The following is a 21,986-nucleotide window of genomic DNA, read 5'->3' on the forward strand; positions in this document are numbered from 1 at the left end:
TGAGTGCAGAGGACTGGACTAGATGACATCTTGAGGTCCCTTCTAGTCCTACAATTCTACGATTCTATGATAACTGAGAAATAGAGGAATTTTCTGTTAAAGTTCTGCTATGGGATAAGTGGAGCAGTTACTACTGAGTTCCAACTCACTGCCACGGGTGATAAGAAGGAACTGAATGGTGCCGTTGGGAGGTGTAAGGAGAGGCAGGCATATATGTGTGGCCCCAATGGACACTGCTGGCCAAAAGTTTCAAACCTATTTGCACGAGGCACATGTGCACCAGGAGTGGGATCCACATGGACAAAACATCTCAAGGAAGAATGAGGGGCTATATAAGCACACAGACAGACATAAAGGCCAGGAAAAGACAAACAGAACTAACCAATCTTCTCAATTAGTAGATCGTCAGTGAGCTGGCCCCACCCCAGTCTTGAAGTTGCAGATTTTGAGTACACAAAGGAGGACAGTTACCTCCACATCATATTTTGGTGAACTGTCTGGGGCTGGAGCACATGTTTCAGACAAGCTGGGAGTGGACAGTGGAATATAGCAAAACTATTCTCCTGCAAGACATTTGGTACAGATGGGACATTCAATCGGAGTCTCTCCAGTTATTACCTGCTCAGCTCATGGTGGTGGTTTGCAGATGGGAAGCAGTCTCCCATTCTTCACAAAGCAGGAATGGTGATCTAGAGGGAAGCTTAGTCCCAAGGAACATCACACAAACCCTGCAAAGGAGGAGGGTATTCGCAGATGTTTTTCTGATACATTTATATTTATCCACATGCTACTGAGCAGCACACACATATGTATAATAGTTCCCAGGGCTGGAAGGGGGATTTGCAGTGGTAGTGCAGGGAAGGGTCAGCAGTGTGGGGCTTTCAGCTCTGCAGGGTTACTGCACAGCACAAATAAAAGCAGTTCACAGCCAAATCTATTTAAAAACAAGTAAAGAAGTGAAGTTGCTTTTGGTTGTACTTTTTTCTCTTTCCCGTTGTAGCTTCCTCTTTCTCTTCACCAGCTCAGCACTGCTGGCAGCTTTTTATAAACCACGATTCCTACTGCTGTCAGCTTGTTTGGGAACTCCTGTTCACTTTGGCTGCTAATACAGAGGGGTTGGTTTTCACTGCAGAGTGGATTTGCCTTAATTTTTGTGCTCAAAATCGTCTAATTATTTCATTGCATCAGCAATGGGGACCCAAAGTACTCTGCGTATAGTAAAATGGCTATGTGTAGTTACGTTCAGTGTCCAGAAGTGTTCTGTAGAGAGATGCCTCTGACACAAGGACGCAGAGTCTTGTACTGAGCATGCACCATTAAGCACAGTCATAAACTGAGTCAGGAGGGGAGATGCAGCCTTACAGATGGTCAATTAGTGTCAACAAATCTACTAAAGAACCTACACAATGTACATGGGAATGATTGCCCCTGGCAGGCTGAACCATGTTTAGCAGATCTGTAGAAAAGTTACTCTGGGTTGAAAGAGCAACTCAGTAATCTGCACTGGGCCAGTGCAGTGATATCCTGGCCAAATCATTCACTGTGAAGGAAGGAGCAATGCTGAGAAGGTCTTCATTTGTTAAGAGCTGGGAACATCTGGGATGGATGAGCAGGAACAGCACTGACTAGGAACATCTAGCATATGTTGCACTCAGGAGTAGTGACGAAAAGTGGAGAAGGAGCAATAATTGGGAGAGCGGGATAGCTAGGTAGGAGAAACACTGAAGAGCCCTTTGCCTTGCCGTGGGGCTAGGAACAGTTGGAATAGATGCATGGACAAGAGAAACGCTAAGAAGGCCTTCACCCTGTGAGGAGTTATGGCTGGATGGACAGCAGCAGCAGTGGTGAAGTCTTTGCGGTGTTCTCTGAATCCTGCACAAAAGGCCAGCTCTACCAAAGAGTAGATTGGGTACTCATAGGGGGCAATTACATGTGGAGAAAGATTTCCCCTGTACGTTTGTCACATAGGAGGGACAGACTTATAGTTTGCTGAGGGCAGAAGAGATCCCTAGTGCCAGTGTTGATGGGAGGAAAGAGTTGTGGGAACGCTTTTGGCTGGAGGCTGATGGTGTTAGCGGGGAAATCCATACCAAGGAAACCAAGTCAGCTGGCTTCTCTAGGTCATGATTCAGAAGCCTGGGGGCTGGTCTGCACACAGAACTTGCATGAATTTAACGACAGCTAGTTTGTAAATTGTTTGAATTAAGCTAAAAATATAATACCCAGTTGTAAACTAATTTAAATTTATCCACATAAGGGTTTTCACTATTTTAGCTATTTAAAAACTCACTAGTTAAACCAGTGAAAGTTTTGTCTATAGTTAAGGTCCTGGATTGAATAGACAATGAAACTGCATACCCCAAGCCGAGGGAGGGCAGAGAAGAGAACATGAGGTGGCTGATGCAGCTCAACTTAGCAGAGAATTAAGTTTTACCTCATTTCTACAGCTGCCCCCACATTCCACATAGTTGCAGCAAACTCAGGGCATTACAAATACAGCAATGACTGTCCAAAATCATCATCTTATCTCTCAGATTTGTAGGTGAAATTGCTCTCATAAGACAAAGCCAATTTGAAGGTTTGTCTTCTTGACTAATAGGAATTCTGCACATTTGGGACAGAGCCAGCAAAGTTATAAATACCCAGCCTCAGTTCTAGTTTGGTGTCTGCTCCTCAGTCTCCTGCCATCTCCTGCTATGAAAAGAACCATTTCCCTTTTCTTAGTGACCGCTGAAATCATTCAGGGAATTTCCAGAGAACAGTGTGCAGAGTCTGATTCACTTTAACCCCTCAAAATATTTTAACTCCTTCTGGGAATTACTGTAAATTGATCCAGTTCCACACGTTAAGTTACCTCAAGTTCCCCTTTCCATCTTTTCTTGTCAACCACATAAACATGCTCAACATCCTAAGCCTCACACACACACACACACACACACACACACACAATCTTCTCTGACAGTGGAATGAAGTCTTCATTCCGTCTTGGGTTTTCAACATTGTTAAACCTGTGTGCTTCAGATCTGATCTGTGGGAGAGATTCTGCCCTCCTGCATCGAGGAGACTTTGGCTTCAACAGATACATACAGACATCATGGCCTACTCTTCTGAGGTCTCTTCCTGCATGTCTCACTACCAACATAAACATAACATGATCAAAACTAAACTCTGGATTTTTCCTTCTCCTCTCTCTGCTGTTTTTGTTATTACAGGTAGCACCCCCAGTCTCCTTGTCACTTAGCTCTGTAATTTGGGTATAATCTTTGACTCCACTCTCTCCAGAGGCATGCATTCAGGCTCTGTCCAAATCTTGCAGCTTCTTCCTTCATAACATCTCTTAAGATCTAGTCTTTTCTCTTTGCCCATACTACTAAAACACTCATCCATCTTTCATCTTGACTACTGCTACCCTCCACCCCTCTAACCTTCCTTCTCTCCCCATCAGAGGTGCATTCAAAATGCTGTTGCTTTATCATCTTCCTGATTTGTCATTCTGACATCGCCCCCTCCCCTTTGAATCCTCCTAATCTGCTGTATCAAATACAAGCTTTGGGCCTTTTCTTTAAGGCCTTTCAAAATTTAGCCCCTCCCAATCATTTGTTAATATAACTTGCTCTATTACCTTTTACCCCATATTCCTGCCTCTAGCTGTTGGGTTTAATTTGAAGAATCACTGAATCATAACAGGATAGAAAAGTTGTGTTAAAAGAGATTGGACTTCATGAAAAACCTTATGGCAAGTTGGACTGAAATATGATACCAGTATGTGAAGCAGTGAGAATGATATCAGACAGGAAGTACCAGCCCACAGAGAACAACACAACCACATGAAGAGTACAGTACTATGAGCATAGCAAGCCTCAGTTATAAAAACTACACCAAACAAAAAATTAACATCAGCTTTTTGTAAGGTCAGTGAGCCTATGTCCCTTGTATCCATGGGGGAAGGTGTTAAAATAATAACCCGGGGTGGTCCTAAGGCACTGAATGGCTTAAAGTCCAGCTACTTACCTCTTCTAGGCCAATTCTAAAGTTCTTCAGACTGTCTGCATAGGACAAGTTTACAGCACCTTCAGTAAAAGATGTTCAGATTTCTGCTGGCCATTCCATGTTTCGAGGAATCTGAAGTACACAAGTATTTCAGCAATGCAGATGCAGAATTCTGCAGAGGCTAAGGAGTCTAACTGATGTCAAATTTAATTTATTAAGACAAAGTTTATCTAAGACTCCAAATTCATTTTTAAAAGTGCATTAAAAGGAAAGGCTGCTCACCAGCAAGTAGTTCTTTGAAAAAACTGTAAACACAGATCCACACTTCTGAAAGAGCATGTGCTTCTATAACCAAATCAGATGCCTTTGAAAAGTTATGAGCATTGGAGCTGCTTGCATGATTTCTTCCCTGTAGAGCTGAACATTTGGAGTACGGTTCTGCAAAGAGTTATGACTCCTAATGCTTCAGTTCCTTCTGCTTATTCAGAATCCCAGACAAATCAGTTGTGCTGGAGAATGGGGCGCATAGACCTATACAATTCATTCAAAGAATTACCGTTATTTGTGAGTTACAGTTCTTCTTCTCTGAGTACTGCCTATATAGACCCCCACTTCAAGGGGGATTACTAGCAGTAACAAGTTTTAACAGAGGTGAATCTAAGGAATATTAAACAAACAATGAGTGTTGGATTTCTCTCAGGAACAGGCCTTTACATATAGCTGAGAGAAAAGTCAAGAGAGAAATGTTGCATAAGCATGAATAGAACTCCAGGTAGCAGCCAACAAAAACATTCCTGAGACAAACTGTAAAGGCTGCTTGGGACCTAGTGAAATGTTGTAAGGCTTACTGCAGGTTTGTACATTATGTGTGATCTATTTAGAATATATCTGAACAGAGATTATCTCCTCCTTGATATGGTACCAATAAAATAGAAGATTTACATATGGTTGTAGTCCTATCTGCATAGTAGTTATAGGCTCTTTTTGCAACTCTCAGTTATGTTTCTTAGCTTCTCCTGGTAAAGTGTGTGGTTTAGGGAAAAACAAGTAAATAAATGAATTAGTTCAGATAGCAATCAGAGATTGCCTTAGATAGGAACTTGGGGTGTGGGGTATAAGACTACCATATCCTTATGGAATACTCTATAGGGAGTTGTCAACCATGAGTGGTTGAATCTCACTGACATTACTGGCTGATATTATTACTGGGAATGCAGTCTTCAGGGATAGATGGCAGAATGAACACTCCCGCAAAGGCTCAAATGTAGGCTATTTTAACTACCTGGGAAGAAATAAATACAAGTTATAAGAAGATGGAGATTTATGCACAAATCGAAAGGTGTAAATCCTTCCTTTTAAAAATCTAACTGACATAAGTTAACCCGGTCATCTTGATTATGCCTTAAGGATGAAAAAGAGGTTATAAAGACAGTAAATAATCCAGGAGAGCCAAGTCGAAGGCAGATGCTGAAACCATCTGGATTGCCCAAAGTGAGATCTTCTCTTCTTTGTCCATAAAATAGAATATTGAAGCAATTTGTATCTTTCCAATACAGTTCTATAGAAACATTTTTGATCATTGTAAACCACTGATTCTCAAACTGTGGCTCCTAGACCCTCACCAATCCATGGAACCATTTTTAGAGATTTGCAAAAAGAAACTTTGAGAACCAAGGAGTTTGGGGGCTTGAAGGGGCCGTGAGAAGAACTTTTTGTAAGGAATGGTCTGCAGCATGAAAAAGTTGGAGTAGCACTGTCCTAAACAATCCCTCTCCCTCCTTGGTGTTTACCAAAGAGCATATGTGCATTTGTGTACTTCTTCCTGACTCTAGTAAGCTACTCTGAATCATGAAGACTAAACCCTTTTCATTTGTACCTTGGTAGTGAAAAAAATGGTTACTCACCTTCTTGTAACTGTTGTTCTTTGAGATGTGTTGCTCATATCCATTCCAATTAGGCATGAGCACACCGCATGCACAGTCGTCAGAAAGTTTTTCTCTTAGCAGCTCCCGTCAAGTCAGCTGTGGAGCCCCCTGGAGTGGCACCTTCATGGCACTGAATATGAGACCCAGCCGACCCAGCCCTTCCTCAGTTCCTTCTTGCTGACTATCCGACAGAGGGGTAGGAGGGTGGGTATTGGAATGGATATGAGCAACACACCTCAAAGAACAACAGTTACAAGAAGGTGAGCAACCATTTTTTTTCTTTGAGTGATTGCTCATACCGATTCCAGTTAGGTGACTCTCAAGCTCTACTCTGGAGGTGGGGTTGGAGTTATGAAATCACTGCCTGGAGCAGCGCTCTGCTGGATGCTGCATCATCTCTGGTGTGCTGGATGATGGCATAATGAGAGGTGAATGTATCTACCGAGGACCACGTTGCCACCCTGCAGATCTCTTGTATCGGGATCTGGGCCAGGAATGCCACCGATTAAGCCTGCACCCTTGTGGAGTGTGCCATAAGAGCTGGGGCTGAAACCTTGGCTAGCTCTTAGCAAGTCCAGATGCAGGACGTGATTCACAATGAGATTCTCTGAGATGAGACCAGGAGCCCTTTCATCCGGTCTGCCACCACCATGAACAGCTGGTTCAACTTTCGGAATGGCTTTGTGTGCTCGATGTAAAAGGCTAGCACCTGCTGAACATCCAGCCTCTGTTCTCGGATATTAGCGTGAGGCTTAGGGAAGAAGACAGGCAGAAAAATGTCCTGGTTGGTGTAAAAATGTGACACTACCTTTGGAAAGAAGGCAGGGTGAGGTCTGAGTTGTACCTTGTTCTTATGGAAAACCGCGGGGGTGAGGGGTGTTGGAAGTGAAGGCCTTTAACTCCGACATCCTCCTTGCTGAGGTAATGGTGACCAGAAAGACTACCTTCCATGATCGGTAGAAAAGGAAGCAAGTCACCAGTGTTTCAAAAGGGGGCCCTGTCAATCTGGAGAGGACCAGGTTAAGGTCCCATGCAGGGACCGGTTGTCTAATTTGTGCGTATAACTGTTCCAGGCCCTTGAGGAAATGGGCAACCAAGGGAGTGGCGAAGAAGGAATGCCTGGCCGCTCCCAGATGGAAGGTCAAAATGGCTGCAAGGTGCACCTTGATGGACGATGCTGCAAGACCCTGCTGTTTCAGGTGCAGTACGTACTCCAGGATTAGTGTTATGGGTGCCTAAAGTGGAGGTGTGCAATGCTGAGCACACCAGAATGTAAACCTTTTCCACTTTGCTAGGTATGTGGTCCTAGTGGAGGGTTTTCTGCTGCCAAGTAGGACCTCTCTTACAGGTTCTGAGCACAGGAGTTCCATGGGATTTAGCCATGAAGCTTCCAGGCCATGAGATGGAAGGACGGGAGGTTGAGGTGATGAAGACAACCATGGTCCTGCGTGATCAGGTCCGGAAGTAGTGGCAATGTGACAGCTCCAGGAGTGTGGTGTGCCAATGTTGGCGAGGCCACACCAGTGCCACCAGAATCATCCGTGCCCTGTCTCTGCAGGCCTTGAGTAGGATCTTGTTTACGAGCGGGATCGGCGGAAAGTCGTACAACAGACATCCTGCCCAGGGGAGCAGGAATGCATCCGCAAGCGAGCCTGGGCTGTGTTTCTGGAAGGAACAGAATTGCAGGCACTTTCTGTTGCTCCGGGTGGCAAACAAATTGACCTGAGGAAACCCACATCTCTGGAAGATGGAGTGTATGACATCTGGGCGGATGGACCACTCGTGATTGTGGAAGGATCTTCTGAGGTGGTCCGCTAGTTCGTTCTGAGCTCCTGCGAACAGGGGCTGCTAACAGGGAGTTTTGCAAGGTAGTTCAACTAACCAAAGGCTGTTATGTAAATTAAGCTGTCAGGGATAAAGGGGAAGGTCCTTTCATGGATTGAGAACTGGTTAAAAGACAGGGAACAAAGGGTAGGAATTAATGGTAAATTCTCAGAATGGAGAGGGGTAACTAGTGGTGTTCCCCAAGGGTCAGTCCTAGGACCAATCCTATTCAATTTATTCATAAATGATCTGGAGAAAGAGGTAAACAGTGAGGTGGCAAAGTTTGCAGATGATACTAAACTGCTCAAGACAGTTGAGACCAAAGCAAATTGTGAAGAACTTCAAAAAGATCTCACAAAACTAAGTGATTGGGCAACAAAATGGCAAATGAAATTTAATGTGGATAAATGTAAAGTAATGCACATTGGAAAAAATAACCCCAACTATACATACAATATGATGGGAGCTAATTTAGCTACAACGAGTCAGGAAAAAGATCTTGGAGTCATCGTGGATAGTTCTCTGAAGATGTCCACGCAGTGTGCAGAGGCGGTCAAAAAAGCAAACAGGATGTTAGGAATCATTAAAAAGGGGACAGAGAATAAGACTGAGAATATATTATTGCCCTTATATAAATCCATGGTACGCCCACATCTCGAATATTGTGTATAGATGTGGTCTCCTCATCTCAAAAAAGATATACTGGCACTAGAAAAGCTTCAGAAAAGGGCAACTAAAATGATTAGGGGTTTGGAGAGGGTCCCATATGAGGAAAGATTAAAGAGGCTAGGACTCTTTAGCTTGGAAAAGAGGAGACTAAGGGGGTATATGATAGAGGTATATAAAATCATGAGTGATGTGGAGAAAGTGGATAAGGAAAAGTTATTTACTTATTCCCATAATACAAGAACTAGGGGTCAACAAATGAAATTAATAGGCAGCAGGTTTAAAACAAATAAAAGGAAGTTCTTCTTCACGCAGCGCATGGTCAACTTGTGGAACTCCTTACCTGAGGAGGTTGTGAAGGCTAGGACTATAACAGTGTTTAAAAGAGAACTGGATAAATGCATGGTGGTTAAGTCCATAAATGGCTATTAGCCAGGATGGGTAAGGAATGGTGTCCCTAGCCTCTGTTTGTCAGAGGATGGAGATGGATGGCAGGAGAGAGATCACTTGATCATTGCCTGTTAGGTTCACTCCCTCTGGGGCACCTGGCATTGGCCACTGTCGGTAGACAGATACTGAGCTAGATGGACCTTTGGTCTGACCCAGTACGGCCGCTCTTATGTTCTTATGAGATAGGATGCTTCCAGGTGAATGGCCTGGGCTATGCAGCACTCCCAGAGCTGGAGGGCTTCCCAACATAGGGGAGAGGAATGGGATCCACCCTACTTGTTGATATAAAACATGGCAGTGGTGTTGTCCATCATCACTGCCAGACACTGTCCTTGTAGCCAGGCCTGAAAGGTTTGGCATGCTAGTCACACCAACCTTCAACTCCAAGATATTGATATGAAGTGAGAGCTCAACCTGTGACCATAGGCCCTGCATTTGGAGATCTCCCAAATGCGTGCCCCATCCCAGAGCTGATGTGTCCGTTACCAGGGACAAGGAGGGCTGGGGGCTGTTGAAGGGGACTCCCTCGCACACTGTCTGAGGGTCGAGCTATCATCGGAGGGACTCGAATACTTGCTCTGGCACAGTGACCACTGTGTCCAGGCTGTCGCACGCCGGGCAGTAGACCAAAGAGAGCCACACTTGGAGGGGTCTGAGCCTCAGTCTGGCATGCTGGACCACGTAGGCCCAGGCTGCCATGTGGTCAAGGTGATTCATGCATCCCCTTGCTGTAGTGGTCAGGTACTGCCTGAGGCCTTGAATAATGTCTGTCATCACTTGGAAGTGGGACTCTGGAAAAAAATGCTCTTGCCTGTATCGAGTCCAATACCTCCCAGATGAACTCTATTCTTTGGGTTGGTAACAAAGTCGACTCACATTGAGGAGGAAACCCAGTCTCTCGAAAGTGGATCTGACCAATCGGACTTGAGACTCCATCTGTTCCCTGGAGCGTCCCTTGAGCAGCCAGTCGTCGAGGTAGGAGTATACCTGCACCTGCCTCCTTCGGATGAAGGCTGCAATGACCGACATGGTAAACACCCGGGGGGCTGTTGACAGGCCAAAGGGCAGGACCATGAACTGATAATGGTTGTGGTCGACGACAAACCTGAGGAATCGTCTGTGTGCAGGTCATATAGCTATGTGAAAGTACGCATCTTTCATGTTGAGGGCGACATACCAGTCTCCCGGATCCAGAGAAGGGATAATAGCACTCAGGGAGACCATGCAGTACTTCAATTCTTCCCTGAACTTGTTGAGTCCTTGCAGGTCTAGAATGGGTCTGAGACCCCCCCCCCCTTTGCCTTGGGGATTAGGAAATAACAGGAATAGAATCCCTGTCCCTGAGCTTCTGGGGAACCTCATCCACTGCTCCAATGGCAAGGAGTGCCTGCACCTCCTGGATAAAGAGTTGCTCATGAAAAGGTCCCTGAAGAGGGACAGAGAAGGGGGGTGGGAGGGAGTGGATGGGCAGAACTGGAGAGAATATCCCACTTCTAGCGTGCGAAGATCCCAGCTGTCCGATGTTATTTGGGACCAAGCACAGTAGAAGTGTGATAGACGATTCAAGAAACAAGGGGAAGGATCCGGTGTCATGATGGGTCTGCTGTCCTTGGGTACACCTTTAAAAGGCCTGTTTTGAGCCCGACGATGGCTTGGTCGGGCTCTGGCCCTGCCCAGGTGGGGGATGGGAAGGTTTGCGCCTACCATTCCTACCCCTCCTCCTGTAGAAGTCCTGCCTCAGCTGAGGAGGATAGGGTTGTTGTTGTTGTTGTTGCGGCTTAAAATGTTTGCGTTGGGTTGCCAGGGTGTGCATGCCCAACGATTTCATGGTCGCCCAGGAGTCTTTTTGGCTGTGCAGCCTGAAGTCCATTTGCTCTGAGAACAGGCCTGCCCCATCAAATGGCAGGTCCTGCAGGGTTTGCTGCACTTCCAGGAGCAACCCAGATGCCTGTAACCATGAGCCCCTTCTCATGGCTATCCCGGAGGAAAGGGTGCAGATGGCTGAATCTGCAGCATCCAGTAAGGCCTGTAAAGAGGTCCATGCCACTGTCTTTCCTTCGTTAACTATAGCTGCAAATTCGGCTCTGCAGTCTGGTGGAATCAGCTCCTTAAACTTCAACATGGAGGCTCAAGAGTTGAAGTTATATCTACTGAAGCTAGCTTGCTGGTTAGCTATCCTCAGCTGCAGGCCTCCAGTTGAGTAGACCTTTCTACTGAAAAGATCCATCCGTTTTGACTCCTTTGATTTGGGAGTCTGTCCCTGCTGCCCCTGTATCTCCTTCTTCTTAACCATGGCCACCACTAAGGAGCAGGGCTGTGGGTGTAAGAAGAGGTATTCATACCCTTTAGAGGGTATGAAGTACTTCCGCTTAACACATTTAGCTGTAGGCACGATAGATGTAGGGGTCTGCCACAGAATCTTAATGTTGTTCTGGATCATTTTTATCAGTGGCAGAGCTATCCTGGATGGTCCCTCTGGTGCCAAGATGTCCACCATGGGGTCCTCAGGTTCAACTATCACCTCTGCCTGCAACCCCATGTTGCGGGCAATCCTGCGTAGCAGGTCTTGGTGAGCTCTGTGGTCAATTAGGGGTTGTCCCAAGGCTGAAGCCCCTGCCACCGCCTCATCTGAGGACAAGGATGACAAGGCCAGAGGTGATGCAGGGTCTTCCTGCCCCTCCAGCTCTCTTGCTTCCTCCTAACTAGTTCTGAGGACCTCGACACCAACCGTTGTCACAGTGGCAGTGGCCTGGATGGACAGTGGGCCTTGTGCTGGCGTCATTTCAGAACCCCGAGGCGTAGGTCAGTCTCTGGGTGGTGGGGGTGCTCAACTTTCGGAGGCCACCAACCGGGAGCCCCTGGAAAAGTACCCCTGGGCCTGGTGGTAAGCTCAGGGGGTCCAAAAGGGCCACTGTGCAGGTGGCTACCACTGGGGATGCCAAAGCACCACACCTGCATCATGCTGGTGCCTTTCTGACCTGAGATGGCTACGTTGCAGGTAGAAGGATTCCGAGGCCAATGAAGCCAACCTTGGCCATGAGGACCATAGCGGTGCCGATGGGTATTGTGAAGGAGACAGGTGCCGAGGGTCCAGTGCAGGGGATTGATTCCAAGGGTCCGGTGCTGGGGACCGGCGCTGAGGATCCAGTGCTGGGGACCAATGCTGAGGATCTGGTGTCAGGGACTGTGTCGAGGAGGCGGTGTGGGAGACCGATGCCGCTCCACCCTCGATGTCAGGGAGGGTGATCACCACCCCGATGGTGTTGGAGAACCCCACCTGGAACCCGGTGCCAGCAAACGGTGCCATGACAAGGGAGATCAAGAGCAGTGCCACGGGGAGCGGTGCCAAGTTGGGGAGGGCGACTTCCTCATCATAGCCAGCTTGCCTCTAGGCAGTGCCGGTCGTTGTGGCACCAGAAGCTTGACTCTGATTCCTGGGGGCTGAGGTGTCGTCATGGCAATCAGATCCCTGGCAGCTTCAAAAGTGTCCAGGGTAGAGGGCAGCTCCAACTCCGCCACTTGGCACTGCATTTCAGGAGTGTTGCTGAGTGCTGGACTCGACGGCTCCCTTAACAGGACTGAAGTTGACGGCACTGACTCCTGTGCTCTTGGTGCCGAGTACTCCTGCAAAGGACACACTGCTGCTGTGCCCGCCGGCACCACTGTCTTCAGCACAGGGGAATGACGCCTATCAGTCTTTCTGTGCTGCTTGCGCGGCACTGGGGAGTGGGAGCAGCACCGGGTTCTCTCGGCAGTCTGCCGCGCTGGGGAGTGCCGGTCCCAAGTGTCTCTTAGGCCAGAGTCCTTCCTTGGTGCCATGTCACATACGGAGGCCAGGGCGCTCCGCAAGGACACGCTTGGTGCTGGGTCCTGACGGTCCACGGCAGGCTGGGGGCGAAGAGCAGACTACATCAAGAGCTGTTTCAGATGGAAGTCTCACTCTTTCTTAGTCCTGGAGTGGAATGCTTTGCAGATCCTGCACTTCTCTGTCTGGTGCATCTTCCCCAGACACTTCAGGCACGAGTCCTGGGGGTTGCCTCTTGGCATAGGCTTACTGCAGGTTCCACAGGGCTTAAACCCTTGGGTCCGAGGCATGCCCTGGAACCCAGGGGAAGGGAAGGGATTGGGTGATAAACCCCACACCGAATACCTTATCTACAAACTATAACTATATATACAAACTATAACTACAACTACAAACTAACAGCTACTATGGACACTAAGGGAAGCACTTGCTACACAAGCAACTGCAGTTCCAATGACCGTCACTGGCGGTAAGAAAGAACTGAGGAGGGGCCGTGTTGGCAGAGTCATCTATTCAGCGCCACTCCAGGGGGCTCCACAGCCGACTCGATGGGAGCTGCTAAGGGAAAAACTTTCTGACGACTGCAGCGCGCGCACACCTAGCTGGAATCGATATGAGCAATCTCGCAAAGAAGAACTATGAATTCTTTCCTTGTGGGTCTAGGAGTAGATAGTTCACAATGGGGGGCTGCTGGGTGCTGAGCATTTTGAAAACCTAAATACATATTTAGGTGCTTAAGTGGAAGCTGTTGGATGCTGACCTTTTTTGACAATCTGGACCCTATTTTTTTGAATCTTGCCTCAGTAATACTATATAGCCACATCACACCACCAATGGATATCAACCTTTCTGTGGGCGGCAGATTGGGATGGGCTGTGAACTTCCCTCTCCTGGGCTAAAAGGTGAAGTCTATCTCCACGTGCTAGAAAGTCAGCAAGTTTGTGTGGACAGGAGATAGAGTAGACCTGGTCTAAATTTAGACTCTTGCCAGTATAATAATGTCAGTTACAAGTGTGATTTTTGGTGATATTTCATTATTGGCAAAAACCCTAGTATAAATGCAGTTATACTGGCATAAAATTCTTTGTCGGTATAGTTTATTTGGTTCAGAGAACTGGTATAAGCTATACCAGCAAACACACTTTTTTTTTTTTTTGCTATACAAGCACACCTTTTCTAGTGTTCTAGGACTTGGAGGGGAACTTCAGTGAGAGATAGGACCTCACATAGATACAATAGAGTATGTCTGTCCATGGTGTCTGTGTTCAGTCTGTTAGACTACCTAGGTTCAAGCTCCATATCTGTAAAGAAGGGGTAATAAATGTGAGGAGACTCACATCAGCTCTTGCCCTGCTCTTATTTCCACCATGGAAATAAAGAAGGTTTTGTATTTTGGGCCTCGGTGGTAGCACATGTAACAAAGGGTTAAAGAGAGAGACCCCTGGCACCTCAGATGCAGAGAAAATTTAAGAGACCTGATGGGAACCTTGGCTCTTGGGAGTGTAGGGTAAAGTCCTCATGGCATCAGGGCTCTTAGTATACAGGGCCAACAAGCCACCTCAGCCCTGAAGAGAGTGGAAATCCTATAGACAACATAGCTGTGGGGAGGGTATACAAGACCTGTGGGATCCTAGTGTGCAGAGAGGCCATGTCTCATCACAACAGAGCTCAGCAGCACAGACTGCATAAGGGCTCTTTTGTGACAAGAGTCACCAAGATAAAAGGAGGCAAAGACCTGTATGTGGTTTTGGTAGGAAGAAAAATTACCTTGTGAGCACCAGGCAAGGTTTGAGGTAAAGGGACCTCAGTGTGATGTGGCTGTAAGTTAAAACCCTTCTGTTCTGGTAGCTTGTGGTTAGAGGTGGTTTGAAGAATAAATGGGTAGAATTGGGGGTGGGGCTGCTTAAAATGTGCCTCAGCCATATACATTGGCAGGGAAAAAAGTTGTTTAGAGAAGGGGTCTTCTGTAATTTGATTACGTTAAACCTCTTGTTAAACTTTTCCAGAGGTTTATCTTCCAGTTTAGGAGTTATTCCCAAACTCTCAACAAAGCAAAGGCTGCTTTAGCATGCTTCAAGGCAACTTCAGGAGCCTTTTCAATAGATGGAGTACACTCTGTGTGTGAGGAGCATCAAACATCATGTACCCTTTCTTAGAGTTGTGTGCACTTTGTGTGGAAATATGCTTTGGCCTTACATCCTCCAGATTATTCAAAATACCATTTCTAAGCTCATCTTCCTCTTCCATTGCTCTGACTCCATCACCCCCAATTTTGAGTACTTTTTCTGACTCTACCTCTCTCATTTGACATCAAGTTCAAACTATCTGTTCTCATCTTCAAGACTCTAAATAGTTCTGTTCATTCCCACATCTCAGCTCTCAGCTCCTGCCATTCACTTACTCATACCATGTGCCATTTCCACTTATTTCAGGCAACCTCTGTATTCTTCTCCAATAAATGCCTCTCTGCTTTTTCTCACCCTTCCCTGTTGCCTTGAATGACATCATTGTTCTTGTATGCCAGGCAGCTTCCTTTTCCCTCTTAAAATCCATCCTCAAATTGACGACTTCTGACTTTCTAATGCTGCCTTTTACCCCGAAACCAAAGTAATGCAAATGCTATTTTCAAATAGATACAAATATTTAAAATTACAAACAAACAAACCTAGAACAATCTCAGTGCAAAACCAAGGAACCTGTGATTACCTTAATTTGTGTAAACTTTGGCCTTCATTTACCTGCTCATCTTGCTTCTTGTTTTTTCTGTGTCTTGTAGAATTTGAATTTGGAAGCTTTTCAAGGCAGAGATTATGTTTTATCTGTAAAATGCCATGTACTGTATAAAAACTAAATTATATTAATGGAGACCCTGGGACCCTGCACTTTGGTTGGAGAGAGAAAAAAAACCACCTGAGTTTGTCTCTGATGGGAACAGATAGTGAGAAAGAGAAAAATCAAAATAATTCCGAGAACTTCTTTATAAGCACTTGGGTCTTTTCCATGGATGTGTCTGACAGAGTGAGTGGGGGACGTGGGGGGGCGGGCAGCGGGATAAGCCTCTTGCATTTTAAAATTCATGGCCTGATTAAAACTATATCTACACAATGGTGTGCTATTATATTATAATCTGGAAACCCACCTGTATATATGTAGTTCCACATATATATAGTCTAATCTCATAAAACGTTCAGGGATCCGGAGAGGCTGGGCCAAACATACATTCCTTAATAGGCATCCTTTTAGGAATGAGCAATGGTGGATACACTCTTAATTCAAAGTGTATCTGAATTTATTAAACTACTTATAGACTCATTTGGGTTGGAAGGACCTCACAAGTGACTTTGAACACTAAAATACACAGTGATAGGCCTGGTCACAGATTAGATAGTCATCTAGGCTGAATCACAACAGGATTGTTATTTTCCCTAACCAAAATCTAGTACTCTAAATTTGTTTTTTGTCTTAGCCTTTAACATTTCAACTGAGGGTGATTCTACCACCTCCCTGGCAGCTTGTTCCATTGCTGGACTGTTCTTAGAATTACAGCGTATTTCCTTCCGTAGCTCAAGTTTTATGACTTCTTATTCTGTTCTAATTGACAAAGTACGATAATTGACACCTATCCTCTTTCTAGAATTCCTTTGAGTACAGTGAAGCTTGTGCAACACATCCATCCTTATTAGGTAATTTCCTGTCTTAAATGACAGCCCCAAAGTATCTGCCAATATACTGACTACAGTTGAATTTTGTCATTAGTAGAAGGCTACCTGAATTAAGCACCACTTTTAACTTGTTTTACCTTCCAGTGGGTGCTTAAGATGTGTTTCACTGTATTAACAGTCAGTTAGCATGTCTTCCATATACATGATGTCCAGATAGCCACGACTACTTTTGTTCAGTTTATCATCTATTAGAACCACAGTCCAACCAGTTACCCATATTCAAGATTTGTGTATTTCACTGTCTTCACATTTGTTTTTAATTAATCTTATTTTATTGATTTCTGATCATTTTTACATTTTATGATCAACAATGTGCTTTATTTTAATCCTAGTCTTTCAAGTACTTTTGATCCCTTCACAGATATGCATCATCAATAAATCTGATTAGTGAACTCCCCTCTACAAGCTACAAGTCACGAATGAAAATATAAATAGGACTGGACCCAGAATGGATCTCTGTAGGATCCTACTTGATAATGAACCATTAATGAGGACTCTACATTTGATTTTAGCTTATTTTGTATCTCTTTTAGAGAAGTCACATCTAATCTATATTTCTGTAGTTTTCCTTTTTTTCTTACTAACATCAAGGTCCACCCAGCTGCTGCATTCCCTTTACCCACTAAGCTTGCTACCTATCAGAGATGAAGGTGGTCTTTTATGTGAACTATTTAACAGCTTGTTTTCCTCAAGGTAAACTACAAGATTTTCAGGTGTCAGCAAAATAGGAATGTGATGCTGAAGTACCAGTCAGTATGGAAGAAAGTCAATCTAGGACATCAAGAGTTAACCTCCCATCATGTCCCAGCCCCAGCCCATTGCTAATATGGTTTGTTTGTTGGGTTCTTCAGGGCTGGGAAGGAGAGGAACTTGTGACCGGCCTTTGGTTTTACCAGTGTAAGAGGGAGGAAGTTTGCACTTTAGCTGAAATTCCCCCACACATAGTCCCAGGTGAGCGGTGAGCATGCTCCTGTCAAAAGCAGAACCTGTGGCACAGGGCATAGAATGAAGGGGAACAATCCAAACGACCACAATTCATTTTTCCAAAATAAGAACAACTAATTGCAAGATGAGGAGGCATTTTGCAGAGCTAGAGAGAATGTCAGCTCTACACAGGCTGCAAGGCCTCAACCCCCACACCCTGCTCCATGCCTCCTCATTTTCCTGCCAGCACCAGGCACAATGATAGGACACATATTTTCAGTGCAGCCACATGTAAGTAAAATAGCAGGACAGAGAGAGGGAGGAATGATGTATGGGAAGAAGGGCTGGTGCAGAGTCTGCTCAGGAAAATGTTAGGATCTGAATCTTCAGATTCTTTACACAAAGGGACAGGCCCCCCTCGCTGAGTTTCAGAGCCCGGGCTCCAGCCTCAGCGTGAACATCTACACTGCTATTTTTAGCCCTGTAGCATGAGTGAGTTGACCTGGGTTCTGAAACTTGCTGCCACAAGTCTTTTTTTTGCAATGTAGACGTACCCAAAAAGGGACACTTCTCCACTCCCCACTGTTGCTTTCCCTTTCCACAGTCCAATAAGTTCAGAGGCCTCAAGGAAACATATGAAGGCTCTTAACCACTTTCAATGAATCATTTAACTCCATATTAGAAGCAATTATTAAGCCGTGTCCATGGGGTTCTCTTCAGCCTTTGGAACGAACTTAAGACTATATCTTTGAACATGCATTGCTCCCAGAAAGGGGTATCATGGACACTGAGATATGTTGCTGCATCACTCCAACACAGGGCTACATTAATGCAGGTTCTTGTAACTGTATTACCATCATAGGCAGCGTCACTAACTCAGGTCTGTGTCACTGCATTAAACCAGAGAGCTGTAATATCACTGTGCTTCAACTCTACTTGTATGAAGCATTCTATTCTCTCACTGTTAATAAAAAACACTGCACCAGTATGCTTGTTTACTGGTGGGGCCTGCGCTGTTGGTTATGTAGTAAGCACCTGCCTATGGCAGATCTGGCTGGTGACAGACTTCCTGTTTCAGCACTACAACTCCTTGAAATGAGATTTATGCAAACTGGGCTTGAGGCTGATGTGATGTCACACTGAGCTGATACAGCCCAGGGACTATCTCCCTTCTACAGACATTTGATAAAATCAGGAACTTCAGATAAGTCTAGGGAAGGTTCTCACCTCAGAACCTATTACAGAAAAGTATGAAAGCTAATTAGGGCCCTTCTCCTATCCTGAGATCCATTACAACAAGGGGACTTCAAGGAGTCCAAAGATCTCACTTTTGTTGTGTTGTGTTTTTTTGTTTTTTTTTAATGCAACTTTTAAAGTCAGTTATTCTGGATGTTTGAAAATTGAAATTAGAAAATTCACTAAGAAGTTGGCTGAATGTTGCAAGCTTGCAAAATGGAAGGATTTCCCCTCATTTCCCCTGTGAGTATATGGGGTTAATTCCAAATATGGCTCATTGGGTTCAGCAACAAAAGACAAAGCAAATTAAGATTTACTATTTGAGAATGCCTCTCTTTTCGTCTGTGTTTCTAATGCCTGAAAGTTGGGCTCAGGTCAATGTATAAAGCTAGTGACAAGTTTTCTAATGAATGGGAAGTTAATGTTTGCTCTCTGAACTTGTATAGTTTCTGAGTATTTTTATATTTTATGGATGTAACACATCAGTTCTCCAAAGTTGGCTTTGTGGTATAAAAGCTGGGTTTTGTTTGAGGTTGTAATTATTTAAAATCTGTATAGTTAAACATAATTTTATGTATTTAAAATATCTGCCAGTCTGTGAGATAAAAGCGACCAAGTGCTGGTTTTATATTTTGGAAACTCCACGGCTGCTTGCTGTTTGCAAGGGACAAGATTCTAGTCTCTGGATTCAGTTTCTATAGATTTTTATCTTAAATATGAGTGAAATTTGTGTCTTTGAAATAATCCTAAATCTCCCCTACTTCACTCCACCCATCTGTGTATAGTGGGGTTGAAAACTTTCCTTTTTTGGACTATAAAAAGTCGGCTAGAAAGTTCAAGATAAAACCTTAACTAAATCTCTACATTTTTTCCAGAGACACAAACTTTCCTTTTTATAAGTGATCATAGGACTTTCTGTCCCTTTTGTCTTTGAAGCTTTGTTACACTGTTAACTCTTATTTTAAAGTAATTAACTTGGGGGTTATTGTTTATTAAGAAAGTTGTTTCACCAGCCTGCTGTTCAGAAACACTAGCTTTATAATGGGGAGTTTCTGAATTAGAATGGGTGGGTGATGGCCCTGGGTACACTTGTTAATGCTATATAAATTCCACAGAAGTCAAATGAGGGGATTTTATTTGGCACATGCTTTACTTACAGGCCATGTGTACTCAGTTAGGAGACGGTACAACCCCAGGGACACTTTGGCAAAATTTGTACCATGTTTTCTCTTGCCATCTCCCATCGCCCTACCCATCCTCCAAAAAGATACCCCTTTTAATCGCTTTCAGTTGTTGGCATCCATGATGATAGCAAAATGTGTGTGACTGCAGCAGGATCTCTCTCTTCACACACTATTGCAACATTTCTCAGACTAGGACCATGGGATCCATATCTTATTAACTAAGTAACTAAGCCTTAGTTTATTAAGAAAGTTGTTTCACCAACCTGCTGTTCAGAAACACCAGATTTGTAATGGGGAGTCTCTGAAGTGGAATGGGTGGGTGATGACCCTAGGTACACTTGTTAACTCTATGTAAGTTTTAGAGAAGTCAAATGAGGGGATTTTATTTGGCACATGCTTTTCTTACAGGCCATGTGTACTCAGTTAGGAGACAGTACAGCCCCAGGGACACTTTGGCAAAATTTGTACCATGTTTTCTCTTTGCCATCTCCCATCGCCCTATCCATCCTCCAAAAAGATATCCCTTTTAATTGCTTCAATGTTGCTAGCAAAATATGTGTGATTGTAGCAGGATCTCTCCTTTCACACACTATTGCAACATTTCTCAGACTGGAGACCATGGAATCCAAAAGTTGCCCCATGGGTGGAAGGAGCATGCAAAATTATTAGTGTCCCATGTTGCCTACATCAGTCCAGTCAGTCTGTCTGCGAATCTGTCAGGATCATAATTTGAAAAGGATTTGAGTGAACTGAATGAATATTGAGATTTCCACTGTTCTCCATAAATGACTCTCTGGGCTTGTTTTGAGGTCATGCCACAATTCTGAATTCTTTGACAAGCATTACTACAAAAACTGACCCAATCTTCCCCTGGAGTCTTGAGGGAAAAGAGAGAGAAGGGATTTCCTAACGGCTCTAAGGGTCTCATTCATCTATAACATTCTTTCTGAGGAGTCTCTCTTCCACTCTCAAATTCCAGGGTGTGGAGTGAGTGAAAATCCAACACCATCTGCCCATTATTATAACCTTTGTTAATCCACTCAGATTGGAGTTCTAGCTACATTCTGTTCAGAGGAGAGACTATTTGTAGTGGAAATAGAATCACATCTTAGTGAATCACCTGACAGAACAAATATTTTTTTTCTGATTTATGTGATAAAAGTGTTCAAAAATAGATTACTTTGTATTTTCCACAATTTTTAAATTTTGTTTTGAATTTAGGTGCTTTGCGTACCAGCAATTTGAGCACACACAGTTTCACTGTAAGTGGCTGGCCCACTGGGACTCTTTAGGGGACAGACATTAGCTGTTTATAGAGACAGGGTTTCTGTGAAGTGACACTTCCCTCTTCTGTCCCTCCCCTTTCAGTTTAGGGTGTGTCTGTAACTGCCTTCCTCCTGATTCTGCTAGAGAACCATTAGGCTTGGTTTGGAAAGTGGTGGTTGAATATGGCTTAAAAGTCACAGTTTCTTTCTTTGAAGGCTAAACAATTAATGTGGAAGATGCAGTGGGAAGAATCCTATAAACTGGGACAAATGTCCTCTCTAGTGCACTTCTGGATCTAACCACTTCAACACCAAGGCAGAAAGGTCTACAATGTAAACCTCTGTCTCGTGCTGCCCTGAGATGCCTGAGAATCTCTAAGGAGCTACCTGTAGAACCAACAGCTTTGGTGTGAAATTTTGTGTGTGAGAGAGGGGAAAGAAATCCTCCATATACAGCACGTCCAGCATACCTGCATTTCCTATGTGGGCCACTGAGTTTGTGGAGTGAAGAGGTTAACATGATTTCCCCATCCTTTTTGAAAAAGAGTTTTGTAAATTTTTCCAAGGAAATAAGGTTGCATTTGTCCATAAAACCAGTCTCAGCTGCACATCACGGGGAGTTGTGTATTTCTGAATCACACACCCGGGAGAAAAAAACAACAAAAAAAACTCAAACAGAATTCAGTAAATGTACAATCTGATTGAACCATATTCACACACCAAGGGGAAAAAAAACCAAACCAAAAACCCAAACAGAATTCAGAAAATTTACATTCTGACTGAACCATATTACAAAATCTTAGAGAAAAATATTCAGACTATTATTTGGAATTCAGTTGGACCACTGGCAACTCTTCTCAACCTCTGACATTTACACTGTCCAAATAGCTTTGTAGCTCTTTTCTTGCTGCAGTAATTTTATCTAGGTTTGCCAAATCAAGAGGTAGGGTGGGGTAATTCTCCCTTTAATATCAATGACATATTTGATTTGTGTG

General features: G+C 44.4%; 1 protein-coding gene across 1 annotated transcript in view; it reads left to right on the forward strand.

The window, feature by feature from the left end:
• Window positions 1–18,433: 18,433 nt before the first annotated feature.
• Window positions 18,434–21,986, forward strand: part of SPI1 (Spi-1 proto-oncogene) — a 29,878-nt gene continuing 26,325 nt past the window's right edge. Inside the window, exon 1 of the mRNA XM_039538349.1 lies at window positions 18,434–18,785. Coding sequence (XP_039394283.1) covers window positions 18,741–18,785 — 45 coding nt within the window. The 5' untranslated portion in view covers window positions 18,434–18,740. The remainder of the gene's footprint in view (window positions 18,786–21,986) is intronic.

This window comes from Mauremys reevesii, linkage group 4 (genome assembly GCF_016161935.1).
Source record: "Mauremys reevesii isolate NIE-2019 linkage group 4, ASM1616193v1, whole genome shotgun sequence".
NCBI lineage: Eukaryota > Metazoa > Chordata > Testudines > Geoemydidae > Mauremys > Mauremys reevesii.